The 16828-nt window shown below is 37.0% G+C and overlaps 2 protein-coding genes across 2 annotated transcripts in view; one reads left to right on the top strand and one right to left on the bottom strand.

Moving 5' to 3' along the window:
* The window catches only part of Flo2 (flotillin-2), a 305802-nt gene that overhangs the window by 270608 nt on the left and 18366 nt on the right, over positions 1 to 16828 (bottom strand). The gene's annotated exons all lie outside the window — the stretch shown is intronic.
* Positions 7399 to 10041, top strand: LOC137247931 (glucose dehydrogenase [FAD, quinone]-like). The gene is made up of 2 exons (XM_067778856.1): positions 7399 to 7826; positions 8284 to 10041. The coding sequence occupies exons 1-2, from the start codon at positions 7533 to 7535 to the stop codon at positions 9838 to 9840; spliced, it is 1851 nt and encodes a 616-aa protein (XP_067634957.1). The 5' UTR covers positions 7399 to 7532; the 3' UTR covers positions 9841 to 10041.

The raw sequence follows: 16828 nt of genomic DNA, 5'->3' as shown, positions 1-16828 counted from the left end.
GAGAGACTAGAAGTATGATACCCCAATTAGGCAAAGGAGATTAATCGCAGACTACGCATCATCTTTCATTAATTGGCGCCTAACCGCCTAAACGATTTTGGCCGTTTTATAACAAGTTTTGTCATGAAAAGCTCTCAGTGAAAACTCATCTGCATTACAGATGCCCTTCAGAGTCGGCGTAAAAAACGTAGGGCCCGTCCCGCCAATTGGTAGGAAAATTAAAAGGAGCACGACACAAATTGGAAGAGAAGCTTGGCCTAAAATCTCTTCGAAGGTTATCGCGCCTTTCCTCTGCCTCCAAACTGCGGTGTCGACAGAAATACTATCTTGTCCCTGCCTTCTCGTCATATATGCATTAAGCTCATATATTACATCATTATACCTCCTTCGATACTAGCCGTTGGAATCACGGACGGGACCATAAATCTTCTCGAACACTTCAAGCTCATCTTCTCTCGACACGGTCCATGATTCCAAGCCATACATCGTCGAGAGGGGACTTTACTTTTAAATTGACTACTTAGTCCAAAGTACCACTCGTTGGTAAGAGTTATTCTCCGTTTCATTTTAAGCTGAAATTGTTTTTACTGTCAATGCTTCCAAAGCGCAAATGCGCCGCCGATTCTTTCATGGATGACAGCAAGACCCACTTTTGTATGTGTAATATGAACTCTTTTTTAACAATTATCAGACCATATGGTCAAAATAGCGATTACGTTTTAGCTTTTATAAGGAAGCTGAAATTATGTTTTTTATAGACCCAAATATATTTATTCCATTGTTTTCAATACATCGAGGCATTTAAATGAGGTTATTTTCTTTTGGATGTATGTATGAGTATTAGGGTGCCCTTATAAATCAAATAAACATTTAATTCCAGTCTGACTCTCCTTCAAACTGTTGTTGTTGTTGAACCAATAAAAACACTCCCCGAAGGTTTTGCGGAGTGTTAATGATGTTGATAGTCTTTTGCGGGATATAGATTCGGTACGATCTGGTAACAAGCATCATTAAGGTACAAGCCCGACAATACAGGAAGCGTTTTTAAGTTGCGCAATCGATACCTCGATACTGTGCCTTCGTACTCGATACTAAAGAAGGTACGTAAACGCGTTAATCGACTAAGAAAAATACTCGATACTTGAGCAAAGTACTCTAGTATCTACTCGTATCGGGACAACGATAGTAATACCTGGTTCCGATTGGCAAAGGTTAAATTGTAGAGATTTAAAAAACGAAAATAATATTTATGTAATTTATGTAACTACAATTCGTGAAATAACATATACATTTTGCTCCCGATAGCAAAGAAACCCTTAGGGATGTCGCACAGTAGTTAGAGCTCAAATTTAAATACAAATAGTCTTCGTGGGGTAATCTGAACTTAAGACTCTGGCACAAAACGCCTTAACCGTTTCCGACCGGAACCAAAAGATATATATGATATCTCCAACCGCAGTATTATCGATTTTGGGTATCAAAACTCATAAAACTCAATTTGATTTTTTGATTCTCTATAGAGCAATTTTAAGTTTGACCCATTTGACCTTTGTTCGACACCCCTTGTTGTAGTTGTTATTGATGTAACGATAAAGACACTTCTCGAAGGTTTTGCGGAGTATTATCAATGTTGATGGTTCCTTGCGGGATATATATCCAGTAAGTTCTAGTAAAATTCAACACTCAAGCCCGACTTTCTCAGGAACGGCCACTTCAATGAGGAACTTGGGCCGCCAGAGCCTAGACTGTTAAAGATACAGGATTCGCCACAGGTAAGTTATTAAATGTTTTGTAAATAATTGACCTGTCGATGACTATTTCACATTTAAAAACGTATTTCTTAAAATTGATTTGTATAAGAATAATATCAATTATAAAGTTGCAGTGAATTTTAACTTTTTTAATTATTTGTGAACAATTTAAACAATGTGACTCGAGTACGGACAAGGTAACAAAGCTTCGATTGTACCTTGTTAATCTCTGCTAAGCCTTTTCTTGCGGGAGTGGGATTCAACCCGTACTCCTGCGAGGCTTGAACTGTTACAAACATATTCAGACAAAGCCATGAAGAAGCCAACAAAATTGACTAGAGAAGCAAATCTGTTTTCCATTTTTTTTGAGTCTTTTTGTGGTCGTCACCAACATCTTCTCCTCAGAAGAAGAAGTTCATAAATTTCCTTCTCGTCATCGCTCGAACGGAAGATAACCTTTTCACAGCTGCCTGCACGAAAAGGCCCTATTCTGAATCTGGCCCTAGTAACGCTGTGATCCTGATATGTATCTCAGACATATGTACTAGGCACTAAAGTGTTTGATATTTATCAACTTTTTTAAAGTCGACACGAGTAAGCAACTGCATTGTCGCTAGGGATGCAAACGATACATGGATTCCTAGTGAAAAAAGGTCGATGTTTTCGACATCGATATTTAATTCAAGAAAAACACCGATGTTGGAATATCGATATTTTTCGGACGATGTTGCATCCCTAATTGTCGCTCTTCTTTACTTTGTCTTCATTGACATTCGCTGTTGATTTCTTATCTTGTGTTTACGTTGAGTGTAACAGGAGCATTCCACGGTTGGTACTGAATAAATCGTATGCATTTTTGCAAATTTTGTTCTTAACTTTAGGCAATTGGGCAATTCACAAGAGCGTCGTATGCATTTAGAATTTTAAGATTTGAGTTGCTTCCATGGTTCCTAAAATAAAATAGGAGGCCTTGTGAATTGCCTAAATAATAATAAATACTCTCTATGCAAAGATTTGAATATTGTATATCGACGGTTGAGTGAAATATCGTCTTATGTTAGCTGCCAGTTCGAAAACGAACTAACTGAGAGTATTTTTCGAAAACACTTTATTTCAGAAATTATTTCAAAAACGTCCTATATCAGAATTTGTGTCGTAAACACCCCAGTAAATGTCAAAATGTATTGAAATGAATCTGAGATAAGGAGATTTAGAAACATATTCTGAAGTGGGGCGTTATTCAAATGTTTTCAAAGATGAGGCATTTGCGAAACGTCAGCAGGGATTACCCTATCCCATGCATGGGAAATTTAAAATAAGCGTTCCTTTGTACGGCACATATGAAAATCTAATGAAATTATAGCGAAAGTAATATTTGAAACAAAACATAACTTTGGCAGTAATTGTATCAAGGTTTATTCATACAGCAAAAAAAATATATATGAATAAAAAAAATACTGGGTAAAAATAAATTGTGTGTACAGAAAATGTACGAAATTCAGTTTCTAAATTTAAATTTCTCATACCCTATATAAAAAAATGTAAGCTGCGGTTATCTGAAGCATTGTTTATGCATGTAAAAATATCAACATTAAATTTAATACCCTTAATAATATTGATATAATGGTGAACTGAGCAAGCATTGCTATAAATCCAATGTCACTGATGCAAGTTCTTTTGAACGAGCCTAAAAATATTCTCCACAATTTGTATTAAAAACATATTGTATACATATGTACCTACACTCAGAGAAAAAATCGTTCTAAAACGAACGAAACAAGTTCAAAATTAAAAACATTGGTTGATAAAAGTAAGTTAAGTACGTTTTTTCTTAACTCGTGACCGATGGGCTTGTTTTAAGAACAGTTTTTCAAAGCACACCGTTCGTATTTTATGATGTGTGATGATGTGTGAGGCTTCTGTGCTCATTTCAAGCACTACTTGAGCTTGATTAAAAAATTTTCGTTCTCACGCTTCGAGAACGTTTTGTGGTCGATTTAACAGTTTTCGGTCCCAATTCAAGAAGGGTTTGTGCTTGATCATTGGTGGGAGGAAGGTAATTTTTTAATTATTACCCACTTATTTATTTATTTTTAATAATAAATATTTTTTTTGTTATTAATAAGAAATATTAATAGCAAAAGAACTGTTATTAAAAGCCAAAAGGTTTGAAAAAACGCATAATATGCATTTTTTCACATATTTCTCTTATCAAGAAATTTTTCTTATTTGATGATGCAATCTGAATATATATATATTTAAAACATTTCATAACAAGTTTGAGAATTACCTCTGCATATGTGAATGGAACTGAACGAAAAATAAGAGTTAAAAAAATAGAATATAAAAAATTGTTTTAAAAAACTTCAGAGTTTGACGGTGATCGAACTCGCGCCACACGATCGCAGCCGCAACATCATAGCCGCTGGGCCACTACAACTGCTTTATAGATTGTGCCAAATGTTGTATTTAACATTATAGTGCACACGAATTGTACCGTTTCTTTTTTCTTGAACTTAATTTAAGAACATTGTACTTAATTTAAGAACATCGTTCTCATTAATAGAACCTTCGTCAATATTTTATGACCAGCCGTTCTCCGTTCAAGAACATGGTTGTCAGTACAAGAACAAGGTTATTGTTTTGAGAACAAGTCGTTCATTTTTCAAGAACAATAAAGTAAGAACATGAAAAGCTTGAATTGAGTCCGGTGGTACTGGATTTTAGAACGGCGTTTTTCTCTGAGTGTAATTGCGTATACAGGGAATATCAACAAACAGGCAATACTTAGAGGCAAATTACTAAGCATGCAGCGGGACATTCAAATGGCTGAGTGGATAGAAGCATCTGCCTCAACACATGAATGTAGGTGAACTGGAGTTCAAAACTTATCACCGGAAAAGCTAGCTGATGGAGAAGTAAAATTCAGAAACATGTTCTAGTAACAATCGTGGTGTGCAATTTTTTTTGAATTATAACAATTAAATTTAATTAATATCAAGGTTAGGTTAGGTTGAACTGGCCGGTCCATGAGGACCTCACATAGACTGAATGAGTCCGTAGTGTTAACAGAAATTTGTTTAACGAACAAACATAAAACCCTATCAAAACCCGAGACCTATGTTACAAAATATCTCCGTCCTCTTTGGAAATACTAGAAGCTTTCTAGGACCTATGCCACTTGCTGCTTCTAGATCTGACAGCTGTATCACTTCTTATAGCTGGAGTCTTACCCTGTCAAGCGCAGGAAAGGACATAGCTTTGGCTGAATGTATTTGTCACAATTCAACCATCGCAGGAGTGTGGGTTCGAGTTCCACTCCCGGGAGAAAAGCTTGTGAACAGATTTACACGATGTAATGGAAACTGCTGTCGCCTTGTCCGTCTTGATGTAACGTTGTTTCGATTTTCTAAAATTTTTAAATAAAAAAAGAAGAGCAATTGTATGAAGCAATATGAGCCCGTCTTGTTAAATTAAATAGAAATTTCTCCGATTTACATATAGGTACAGGTTAAGTCTATTCTTAATTAATACTAAGAACTCCAGCTATTTAGTATTCAGGTATACAAAATATGGTCACTAAGAAAGCCGGATCTGATGCCTTTTGGCTTTTTGCAAAATTTTAATTTACATATATTTTTCTTCCTCTTAACGTTGAGGAATGATATATTTCAAATATATTAGCACTGAAAATTTATAAAGAGATTACTTAGAAAATGGGCAAAAATTTAAGAATTTCCATAGAATGCCCGAACAGCGCTTATTTATTAGTGGTGTAAGTTTTGGAATGGCATAGTTTTTCTTATCAATAAAAAAAGTAGGTTGTGAATAAATGAAAAAGGTATATATACAATAGGTAGTGGTGGAAGCCACACCGATGTACTATCGATAAATCGTGTAATTTTTTTTCGATTATTTCCCATCATCATAGCAATCACCAGATTAAAACACAAAAAGGCCATGGTCGCTGATGAATTTCCTGGGAGCTATTCAAATGCGGCGGCGAGGAGTTGGTAAGGTACATGCATCAGCTTCTTTGCAAAATATGGTCGGACGAACGCATGTCTGACGATTGGAATCTAAGTTTTCTTTGCTCGCATATATGTATAACGTCTGTCAAGCGTATTTTGGGAAAGAGTGAAGCCCACCGTGAATCGGCTGATGGGACTTTATCAGTGCGACTTCAGACGTGGTAAATCTGCCATCCATACTAGATAGAGAGAGAGGAATAGATGGAGCAGGGGAGGAAGGAGCTTGAGAGAAAAGTAGTGAAGGGAAGGGAGGAGTAAATAATATGATAAAAAAAGGAAAGAGAGGGGGAGGGAAAGTAAGAGGGTAAAGGTTGCGCAGGTAGACCAGAGTTAAGGCAGAACAACGTCCGCCGGGTCTGTCGTATTCTATAAAAGCGTGCAAGTACCGGAGTATGCTGATGACATTGATATCATCGGCCTAAACACCCGCGCCGTAAGTTCTTACTCCAAACTGGAAAAGGAAGCGAAATAGATGGATGGATTGTATGGTGAACGAGGACAAAACGAAGTACCCGCTGTCATCAAGCAAAGTGTCTGCGCATTTGCACCCTGGGTACTACGACACTGTTTGCCGCTATAATTTGGAAATAGTAAACGACTTCTTCGGGATGGATTCCTCTGAGAAGCTCGAAACTAAACGAGAATATGAGAAAAAAAAAAACGGAGAATTATACCTGGCCACAAATGCTACTTTGAACCAAGTAGCCGATTCGGAATTAAAGCCATGTCTCCGCAAACGAAAATCTCAAGCAACAAGCCACTTTTTGTCGCGTCGGTTCTATTCTATTCGAAAGATAAAAGTTCTACGGCAGATTTGTGGCTATTTGCGCGTTTGCGATGGCGGGTAAGCTGTGGAAGCTCTTTGAAGAGATAAACAAAGCCCAACAAAATAGAACACAGCGGCTTCGCTAGCAAGGCCATATCATGCTAATGAAAGAAGATGCTCCCGCCAGGAATGGAAGGCATTCCCCGAGTTCCCCCTTCATTTATTCGCCACTGTAATACCCATATTGCTATATGGTGCAGAAGCATGGATGTTGACAATATGGAATTAGGCGGCTCTGGGAGTGTTCGAGAGAAAATTTCTTCGAAAGATTTACGGAGCTCTCCGCGATAGCGATGGCGAGTACCGAGGATGATTTAATAATGAATTGTACAGAAATAAACATAATTCAGCGGCTACGCTGGCTGGATCATTTTATGCGATCGAGAGAAGATTTTCTTGTCAATAAGATATCCGTATCGGAAACCCGCCTACGGAATCAGAGGAAGAGGGCGGCTCAATTTCCCTTTATGATAGAAATTAGCAGCAGTTGGCTCAGCGAAGAAGAGACTGGTGCGTTCAAACGGTTTGATTCATAATATTTGAGAGCCTATAGATATTTAATATGATTTTCTCATTTGTCACTAATAATAATAGAAAGTATCGTAGAAATCAAAGCGATGTTTTAAATGAAAGCAATGTTATCGAATTCGCGATATTACATCGACATTTTTTGCCAGCACTAGTACATGCTATACAATGGGGACAAATGAAAAATGCAAACAAGTGCGATGACGAGTTTTCTTTATTGGCATAGTGATTGAGATAATCTCCTATAAAAGGGAGAATTTTTATTTATTGATACGACAGTATTCTACTAACTTCCTACAATCAAGACTGAACCTACAAATATATGACAGAGCAATTAATTAGTTAAACCCCTGCAATTGAATTAATGCTCGCAGTTTGAATTATCATCACACAATAATGTCATCGCACTTGCTACCGGCTGAGTGTGCGGGTCATAGTGTCGGTACTTTCAACACACTAGTCAACACGCTGCTCCAAGCGCTTCTCACCGCGCAATGTGCCATCTCAGCACCCGAATTATGGCCGTTAGACTACGCGGAGGAAGCACTGAAACATGGATTAGATATGTATGATTTTGTGATTGTAGGTGCTGGCTCTGCGGGTTCAGTGATAGCAAGTCGTTTAAGTGAAAATCCAAACTGGAAAGTGTTGGTGCTAGAAGCAGGCGGTGATCCACCAACGGAGTCTGAGGTGAGATATACAATAGGGGGAGCCGCTTCGCCTTGCAAGGTGCATGGATTGCATATATCCGATGCAATACTACGAGAGCACCCCATTGCGGAGTTATTGCATGCGTTACTAAGCGTCAAAGTATTGAAATACAAATAACAAAATAGCACGAAAAATCATCAAAAACAATTATTATGTTTTTCATGAGCAAATGAGAGGATTAAAATCAATGCCATTGAAGCAGGGTCGCATTTTCAATTCCTACAACTCGTTGCACGAAAATATATGTACATTGCTTTGAGCATAACATTGCGTGGTAGGGATTGATAAAATTTTGCGCGTACTTTGTTGTTGTGAGTTTACAATCCGCGCAATTCATGCATTCCATGCAAATTGTTTGCAAGACAAGGCGAATCCCCTAATATATGTACTTAAGTTTCACAGTAAAGTTTGCTGTTTTCTCAAAAAATCCATGCAGGTGCCTGCACTTTTCTACGCATTGGAACACACAAACGGTACTTGGAATTATTGGACTGAACACAGTGATAAGGCATGTTTGGCTTGGACCAAAAGTCGTTGCTACTGGCCGCGGGGTAAAATGTTAGGCGGTTCTGGTGCCGTTAACGCTATGCTTTATGTGCGTGGACATCGTGGCGATTACGATGGTTGGGCGCAAGCTGGTAACACTGGTTGGGGTTGGGACGATGTGTTACCTTATTTTGAACGTTCCGTACAACCAAGTGGTAGTAAAGAGCAACCGCAAGGTTATGTTACACTCAATGATTTCCCAGTACACGATGAGGATATAGAGCAAATGATTTTCCAAGGTGCCGCTGAATTGGGTTTAGCACGCGTACGCGAATTTGCAGAAGGTAGCGAAATTGGTTATGCTAATTTACCGGGAACATTTCAAAATGGCAAACGTTCGACCACAGCCAAAAGTTATCTGTCTACAGTTTCGAAGCGAGCTAACTTGCACATTATAAAAAATGCGCGCGTCACCAAATTGAATTTTGACGAAATTGGGCGCAATGTACGCTCAGTGAGTTTTACACTACAAAGCAAGCATGAAATGAATGTAAACATCGGCAAGGAATTAGTGTTGTCAGCTGGTGCCATTGAAACGCCAAAGTTGTTGATGTTGTCTGGTGTGGGTCCAGCACAGCATTTGAATCAGTTAAAAATTCCGCTTATTAATGATTTGCACATCGGTGATAATATGCAAGATCATGTCTATGTTATGACTTTCATGAAATTGAACGAGCATAAGGCACGAGCCTGGACAACGTTGGATAGCTTGGATAGTATTTATAACTATCTAATTCACGAAAAGGGTCCACTGTCCTCGCACAATACTGTCTCGTTAACCGGTTTTATTAATACACTTAAAAAAAGCGCATATCCGGATATTGAGTACCATCATTTCATTATAAGACGTGGTGATTTTGCTGGTCTGAACATTTTTTTAACTGGTCTGAGTATTAACGAACAATTTAGAGCACAATTACTAAAGGCACTTGAAACTTCAGATATTTTAGGTGTTTATAATATACTCTTAAATCCCAAGTCCATAGGCAATATACGATTGCGGAGCTCTGAATTCATTGAGCCACCTATAATTAGGCATAATTATTTAACTGAGCCAGAAGATGAGGCTACGCTGTTGCGCGCTATACGCTTTCAGGAACGAGTATTAAATACGTTAGCTTATGAATCAATGAATGCAAACTTTTTATTACCCACAATTGATGAGTGTGATGTTTATGAGTTGCGTAGCGATGAGTATTGGAGCTGTTATATTAAATATTTCTCAACAACTTTATACCATCCTGTTGGCACGGTGAAAATGGCACCAGAAATGGATGAAACAAGTTGTGTGAATCCGCGGCTGCGTCTGAATGATTGCAACAATGTGCGTGTTGTTGATGCCAGTATTATGCCAAAGATTCCCAGTGCCAATACAAATGCGGCTACAATTATGATTGCTGAGAAGGCAGCTGATTTTATACGAGAAGATTGGCTTAATGAGGAGTAATCATCTACAGCAGTTGTCCTCAAATACGTCGAGATTATTTCTGCGGGGAAAGTCATTTACTAAAGGAGTGTGTCGTTCAAAGCCAACATTACTTTTAAGAACCCTATGTATCAAATCAGATATCTGAAGAGAAATTTCATTACAATGCTGTATCATTTGTAAATAAATACATATCGCCGACTTAAAATAAAAAAAATATTATTTCGCTCTTTAATTATTCGATGGGGTTCAGATCCGTGGTTTGAATTGAACACACAGTAGCAGCCCCCAAGAACAGTTCTTCTCCAGCTATAATGCCATAACCTGTGTAAGATTTCAACGTATTTAAAGATCGATAAAATCGTAAAATCAGGATGTACAATTACAGCTGTTGTCAACTATCCTTTTATAAATGTTTGATGGGCATAATATTAAAACTAGATTTGGCACATTGGCCGATATTCAAACACTACAAACGACACTATGCCTCTGATTTCGTTTACTTTCTTTCCCTCCCTTTCCTTTTATCGCCTTTTCCTTCCTTTCTTGTCCTCTCCTCTCTTTTTTTATTTTCTTTATATTAGGTCGGTTGAATATTTGTCACCCCTGAGGATGTTAAGATGATTAGCGAAACGTCGGGTTGTACTAGTGGAGTCTTTTGACTTGCACTAAAGCACATATTGGTCAAATAAAGCCTATTTTTATTAATTAATTTGGAAAAATGAATTGACCGGCTATAAAAAGTTCAATGTTTGTCCGCATTTTCCATACTAACTTGAAAACTTCACATATAGGTTAAGACACCGAGACAAAGCAACAAAAGCGAAAAAATCCATTAGGTGGCGCACGGATCGGAATAATTAGATAAAAATTTGGAAATTTTGAGTTTTGAGATCGATTTTTAAGTAACTTCTCATTGAGCTACAAACGTGAAACCTCACATATAGGTTAAGATACGAAGCCGATGCAACAAACGGGGACAAAAATCTGTTAGGTGGCGCACGGATCGAAATAATTGGATGAAAACTTAAACCAGCTTTTAGGTAATTCTCGATGAGCTAGAGACTTGAAATTGCAAATTTGATTCAGAGGCCGATGACAGAATAAAACATTGTACAAAAAGTTTCGATAGGGGGCACACGAATTGGGATATTAAGAAAAATCGCACGGAACGGGGAAATCTTGCGATAAATTTTCAAGAGACTTTCCATTTAGCTACAATCTTGGAACTTCATCCACGTACTCACTAGCAATTGAACAATTTTCAAGTAGCTTAAAAATTTGTGTAGCTTGACGTATTTTTCTGATATGTACTATATTGTATACAAACAAGTATTGTATGAATTGTGAATTAATAAAAGTAAGTTTTTCACTTTGTAATAAGGAACTACTTTTTTCCATCTAGAGCTAAAAAGTACAAAATTAAAAAGAAAAAATAATAATATAAATGGACAAAATCAGCGAAAAATGTGTCCTTATTAAAAAAATATTCTTGTTGAACTTTGATTTAAAAATTTTGACATAGGAATTGTAAAAATATTTATGAGAAATAAAAATAGAATAATAAATAATATATAGAAGGACCATATATTTAATACTCCTATATTGCTAATAGAAAATGCTCCCAATGTGTTTTGAATTCGAAATCAAAACAAGACAGCCTATAAAATTTTTGTGATTGTAGCAGCATAAGTGTGACAAGAAAAAATTTAAATTTAGGTACATTCCATTATTGAATACAAAAACAAAAACGTTTAAACAGCAATATATCGGCACTCTGATGTTTGGGAATGTACCTAGCCTTTTGTAGCAATATAGGAGTATTACATATCTGAGAAGGACACATTCTTCGCTGATTTTGTCCACTTATGTATATAAAGGAAATGCTTAAAATTTTTTTATTTTCTTTTTATTAAATTTTCTTTTGGTTTATCTTTGTTTTTTAAATTTAATTTTCTTCTTTTTATTTTATAAACTAACCAACCAGTAAAACGAATAAATTGAAGAGCTAGAATATTCTCGTTTGTTTTGTAAACACTTTCAATATCAGCAAAGAAAATTACACATTTCTTATTTAATCACTTTACACAGCACAAGTACAACATTTTTTAGCGGAACGCACGATATTAATTAGAATGACAATGTTAGTTTTGCAATCTTTTGGTCATTATTCACGCTTCTAACGTAAACTGTACTTGACACTGTTTTTATTATGTACGCCACTGTATGTATACCAATACATACTCTCGTAATCAGACACAGTTCAAATACTATAGCCCAAACACAATTGTCAACGATAAAAATAGCATGCTCATCTCAAATATATGGCCTAATCAAGCCTGATATATGTACATATACGTATATAAACAAGAGAGGAGTACAATTTTTTATTCAAACTGATCCCGAATTACAATGTCTGTTTGATGTGTCGGTGACCTTTTCATCTATATATATATGTAAAAAGAAGTGTACATTTTGATTGTCACTCCATAACTCGAGAACGGCTCGACAGATTGCCATGACATTTTTAGGAAAGATACAGGAAGGAGATATGATGGTTAGTTGATTTTGAAATCCCAAATCGGTTTAGCCATATATATGTGGGAGCCTTAAAGTAATTAAGACATTTTACAACACTGTATGTCATAAAGCGACTGCAGGCGGACAACGGACTAACAGCAGAAACATGAATAAATAATATAAAATGCAAACAAGCAACAAACGGATAACGGAACTTTTAAAATAGCGAATAGACAAATTTCAAAGTCATAGTTTGCGCTTGAGGACAGTTCATATGAAGTTGAGTAGTGAATCGGACGCGCCACGGCAAGTAAAAATAACTTCTTTTTTGTTTATAAGTATATAAGTGCAAAGTAAAAATGTTTAACTAAATAAATAAATTTGAACTAAAACATGTGTAAATGTGAACTAAACGTGTCTATGTAACATAAAATAGTAGCGTACAACGCAAAACAATACGAACTTGAAATGTTAATTGTAAAACCGAAATAAACGAAATACAAACAATTTGACGTAGTTTTAAAGAAAAGAGCGTGTTAATCCTTTTGGCCCCACAAATGGTGTCAGAAGTGCGGAAATTTTTTAATAAAAACTTTTATTTCATGCGCCGTCCGATTATTTGTGCTAAAGCCGTTAAGCCACACATGTACATACAAAAAAAAAGCTTGTCACAGATCGTTGTGAAAAATTCAGTGCTAGAAATGCAGCAATATCTGCATAAAACTGTACCAAAAATGTATATCGGGTTTAATTGAAGTCATACGATAGAACAGTTATACATTGGGGGTGCCTATATGCAAAACCCTATCGTTGAAAAGCCGTTATGCTCATCGCTCATATTTTGCGTGAAAAAGAAATACAGACCAATTCTAAATATTCTCGCGGAATTTTGTTCTCGCGGATTTTTTTATTCCCGCGGGAAAACTCCTCCAATTCTGTTCTCCTAGGGAGAACAATAATTGGGGAATAGGAATTTCGAATTTTCGAAGTCAGCTGTTTTGTCAATTGAAATTTCGTTGCACATTTCTTATTTTGTTTAAAAAATTGAAAAGTTTAATTATTGTTCCAAATTTGTTGGAAATTAAGAAATAAAATATAAACAATGCACAGTATTTATTGCATTTCATGTGGTATTCACTGAAATGAGTAATGACTTGGTGCCACAGCAACATCAACAGCAGAATATAAGAAGAAGACGGCCGCATAACACAAATCTGCCGGAGTTGCCTGCTTTCATTCAGCAAAGCAATTTTCTGGCGGCCAAGTTGAGTTGAATTCGTCCTTCGTCATATGCCAAAATCTATTTAAGCCTTATCAAAAAATCCTTGCGCAATTTCTGAATGGCTGCATCAAATATGTATACCAAGAGCTCTACCGTTGCTTATGATATACCTTTCGACTTAAAATAAAGAATATTGTGGTTGTAGTTGTTGTTGTATTAACAGTGAGAATATTGTGGTAGAATGTACATACATATTTTAGCACAAATTTGTACAAATAAGTGTTCTTTCTTAAAAGAACCAATTTCCTTTAACAATTTTGATGCATTCCCTTTAATTTAACAAGTGAAAAAACTCGTATGAAATGGCAGAGAAATCTCCCTCTCCCTCACATTCATAATACCTACTTTTCTCCCATAACCGGTTTCCGCTTTTTCGAACATTGTTCAGAATAGGAGGAAAGGGAGAAGTGAAAAAACTCACAAGGAATTTTTATTTAGAATACGAGGAATGGGAGAAGGGAAAAAACTCGCACGGAATTTTGGTTTAGAATTGGGCTGATAATAAATTTTGTCGCTTTGCGGCGTTCGTTTAACGAACAACGGAACACGAACTTTGAAGTGTTGCTATACTGCTGCTGATGAACAAGTTGAGTAGCCAAGCAGTAAAACTTAAATGTTGTTGTTTGGGCGACTAAGTAAAAGCCCAACCGTTGATGTGTTACTGTACTGACATGGGCGAATAATTCGAAGTAGCCCAGCAGTAAATCTACGATTCCGATAAGTGATAATATTTGGCGAACCTATGTTGCAGTTGATGGAAGAAACTTTACACCTACTAAGTTGCAGTTGTTGATACGAGCCGATGCCGCACTTACAAACGGGAAAGCTGAACACTGTCGAGACGAACTAACGATAAGTATAAGCTTATATACTAACTCGATTGTATTGTAGAATTGCGTTGAGTACTAATTTTTGCAAAAAATAAGAATATCCATTTCAATACATTATAACAAGGTAGATACCAAAAAAAAGTTATAAAGCTTACCGTGGCACAATGGATAGAGATGAAATATTAGGGTTGACCGTAAGTAATTTGAAAAGCAAACTCACTGAACTAGGGCTTTCCACAAGTGGTCGTAAGGTAGTCCTTCAAGACAGACTTATGGATCATTATGGAATTGAGCTTAGCGATGACGAAGACGAAGTCTTCGAGAATGCTTCCTCTGTACACTCCGTTGCCGTTAAGGTGCGTGAAACAACTAGAACACCCTTCACACTTCGTGACATCGAAGATTCTTTGTCTTGTTTTTCAGGTTCAGGCCAAGCATCAATAGAAAAGTGGTTAGAAATTTTAGAGGAGAACGCTGCAGCAGTGCAGTGGAATGAATTGCAAAAATTTATTTATGCAAAGCAATTGCTAAAAGGTGGTGCTAAGATGTTTGTTCAGTGCCAAAAAGGAATAAAAGACTGGGACTCTTTGAAAAAATCGTTAAAAGAAGAATTTGGTTCAGCAGTATCTGCAAGTGAAGTGCATCGTATGTTGCGCAATAGGCGAAAACAGTATAACGAAGATTACAAAGAGTACTTGTACAACCTCGTGGAAATAGGCAAAATGATTGATTTAGATGATGTTAGCATAATCGAATATTTTATAGATGGCTTGCCAGATACGAGGTCCAACAGGGCAAATCTCTACCTGGCAAGAAACATAAACAAGTTAAAAGAGCAAATAACAGTTTACGAGAAAATCAGGGGAAGTAGCCGAGCAGCTGCAGTTAAATCAAGCGAACAATCTGGGAAATTACCAAAACAAGCGCAACACCAACAAGATAAACGCTGTTTTCGGTGCGGTGAAACAAACCACATTTTGCGTAATTGTCCCCAGGCTACAGTCACTTCTTTTAAATGTGGCCAACTGGGTCACATAGCGTCGAATTGTAAAAACCCCAAAAAGGGGTTGAAGGCAGAATCGCTTAATGCAACCATGATGAGTACAAAAAGCAGAACCGTATCACGGGGCGGACTTATTTTTAAAGACATTAAAATTCGGGGCTTCGTACATTCAGCACTCATAGATACAGGATGTGATTTATGCTTGATTAGATATGAAGTGTTGGTATCATTAGGCGAATTCGAGTTAACCAACGAAAAGCATCAACTATTCGGTATAGCCGATAGTGCCTTGATAACTTTATGTGGGTTTTAGACCGAAGTAGAGTTTGAAGACTCCGCAGTTGTTATTAACTTTCATGTTGTTCGCGGGAGAGATTCCATATTCGGTGTTATTATTGGCAATGACGTTTTGAAATGGATGGACATAGTAATAAAGAATGATTAAGTGCAATTTAGAAAACGGGGAACTGTGTCCGCGAGTTCTGAGCCAATAACAATAGAAAGAAGCAGTGCAGTTGCTGGTGGACAGGCAGCCGTTGATAGCAAATTAGCTACGGACACTAAGTCAATTGTTGGTAGAAAAGAAGAAACGTTCGAACTTTTTAATGAATTTGGAAATATATGCAGGCGGAAAGCCAAGAAAGAGAGAAAGAGTTAGATCTGGCGCACTTAGATGCACTCCAAGAGGCAAAAATTAGGTCTTTAGTTAAAAGTTATGTACCCGTGAGAAGTAAAATGTCTCCAGTAGAAATGAAGATCATTTTAACCGATGAAAAGCCAGTATATCAAAGACCACGGAGATTTTCATATGAAGATAGGTGTTGGGTAGACGCCGAAATTGCGAAGTGGCTGGAAGAAGGCATCATCCAATCCAGCTCTTCGGAATATGCGTCACCTTTGGTTTTGGTATCGAAAAAAGACGGAAGTAAAAGACTTTGTTGCGATTACCGCCAGTTAAACGAAAAAATATATAGAGACAATTTCCCTATGCCATTAATTGACGACGTTTTAGAACGACTTCAAGGCGCCAAAGTCTTCACGACGCTCGACCTGTCAAATGGGTTCTTCCACGTGCCTATAGAGAAAGATTCCAGAAAATATACGTCGTTCGTGACCCATAGTGGCCAATACGAGTTCCTCTATGTCCCATTCGGAATTTCCAACTCACCCGCAGTCTTTTCACGGTATATAACGGCAGTATTACGCCCTCTAATACAATCAGGCGTTGTAGTCGTATACATGGATGACTTGATTATTTCGGCGAAAGACGAAATGGAAGGCATGAAGAGCTTGGAACTCGTTCTGGAAGTTGCATCCGCAAGTGGTTTGAAGATAAAATGGGAAAAATGTCAGTTCTTGAAGAAAAAAGTTGAA

Source organism: Eurosta solidaginis, chromosome 4 (genome assembly GCF_040869045.1).
Source record: "Eurosta solidaginis isolate ZX-2024a chromosome 4, ASM4086904v1, whole genome shotgun sequence".
NCBI classification, from domain to species: domain Eukaryota; kingdom Metazoa; phylum Arthropoda; class Insecta; order Diptera; family Tephritidae; genus Eurosta; species Eurosta solidaginis.
Note: the sequence above shows the minus strand (reverse complement) of the source record. Positions and strands in the feature narration are given on the sequence as shown.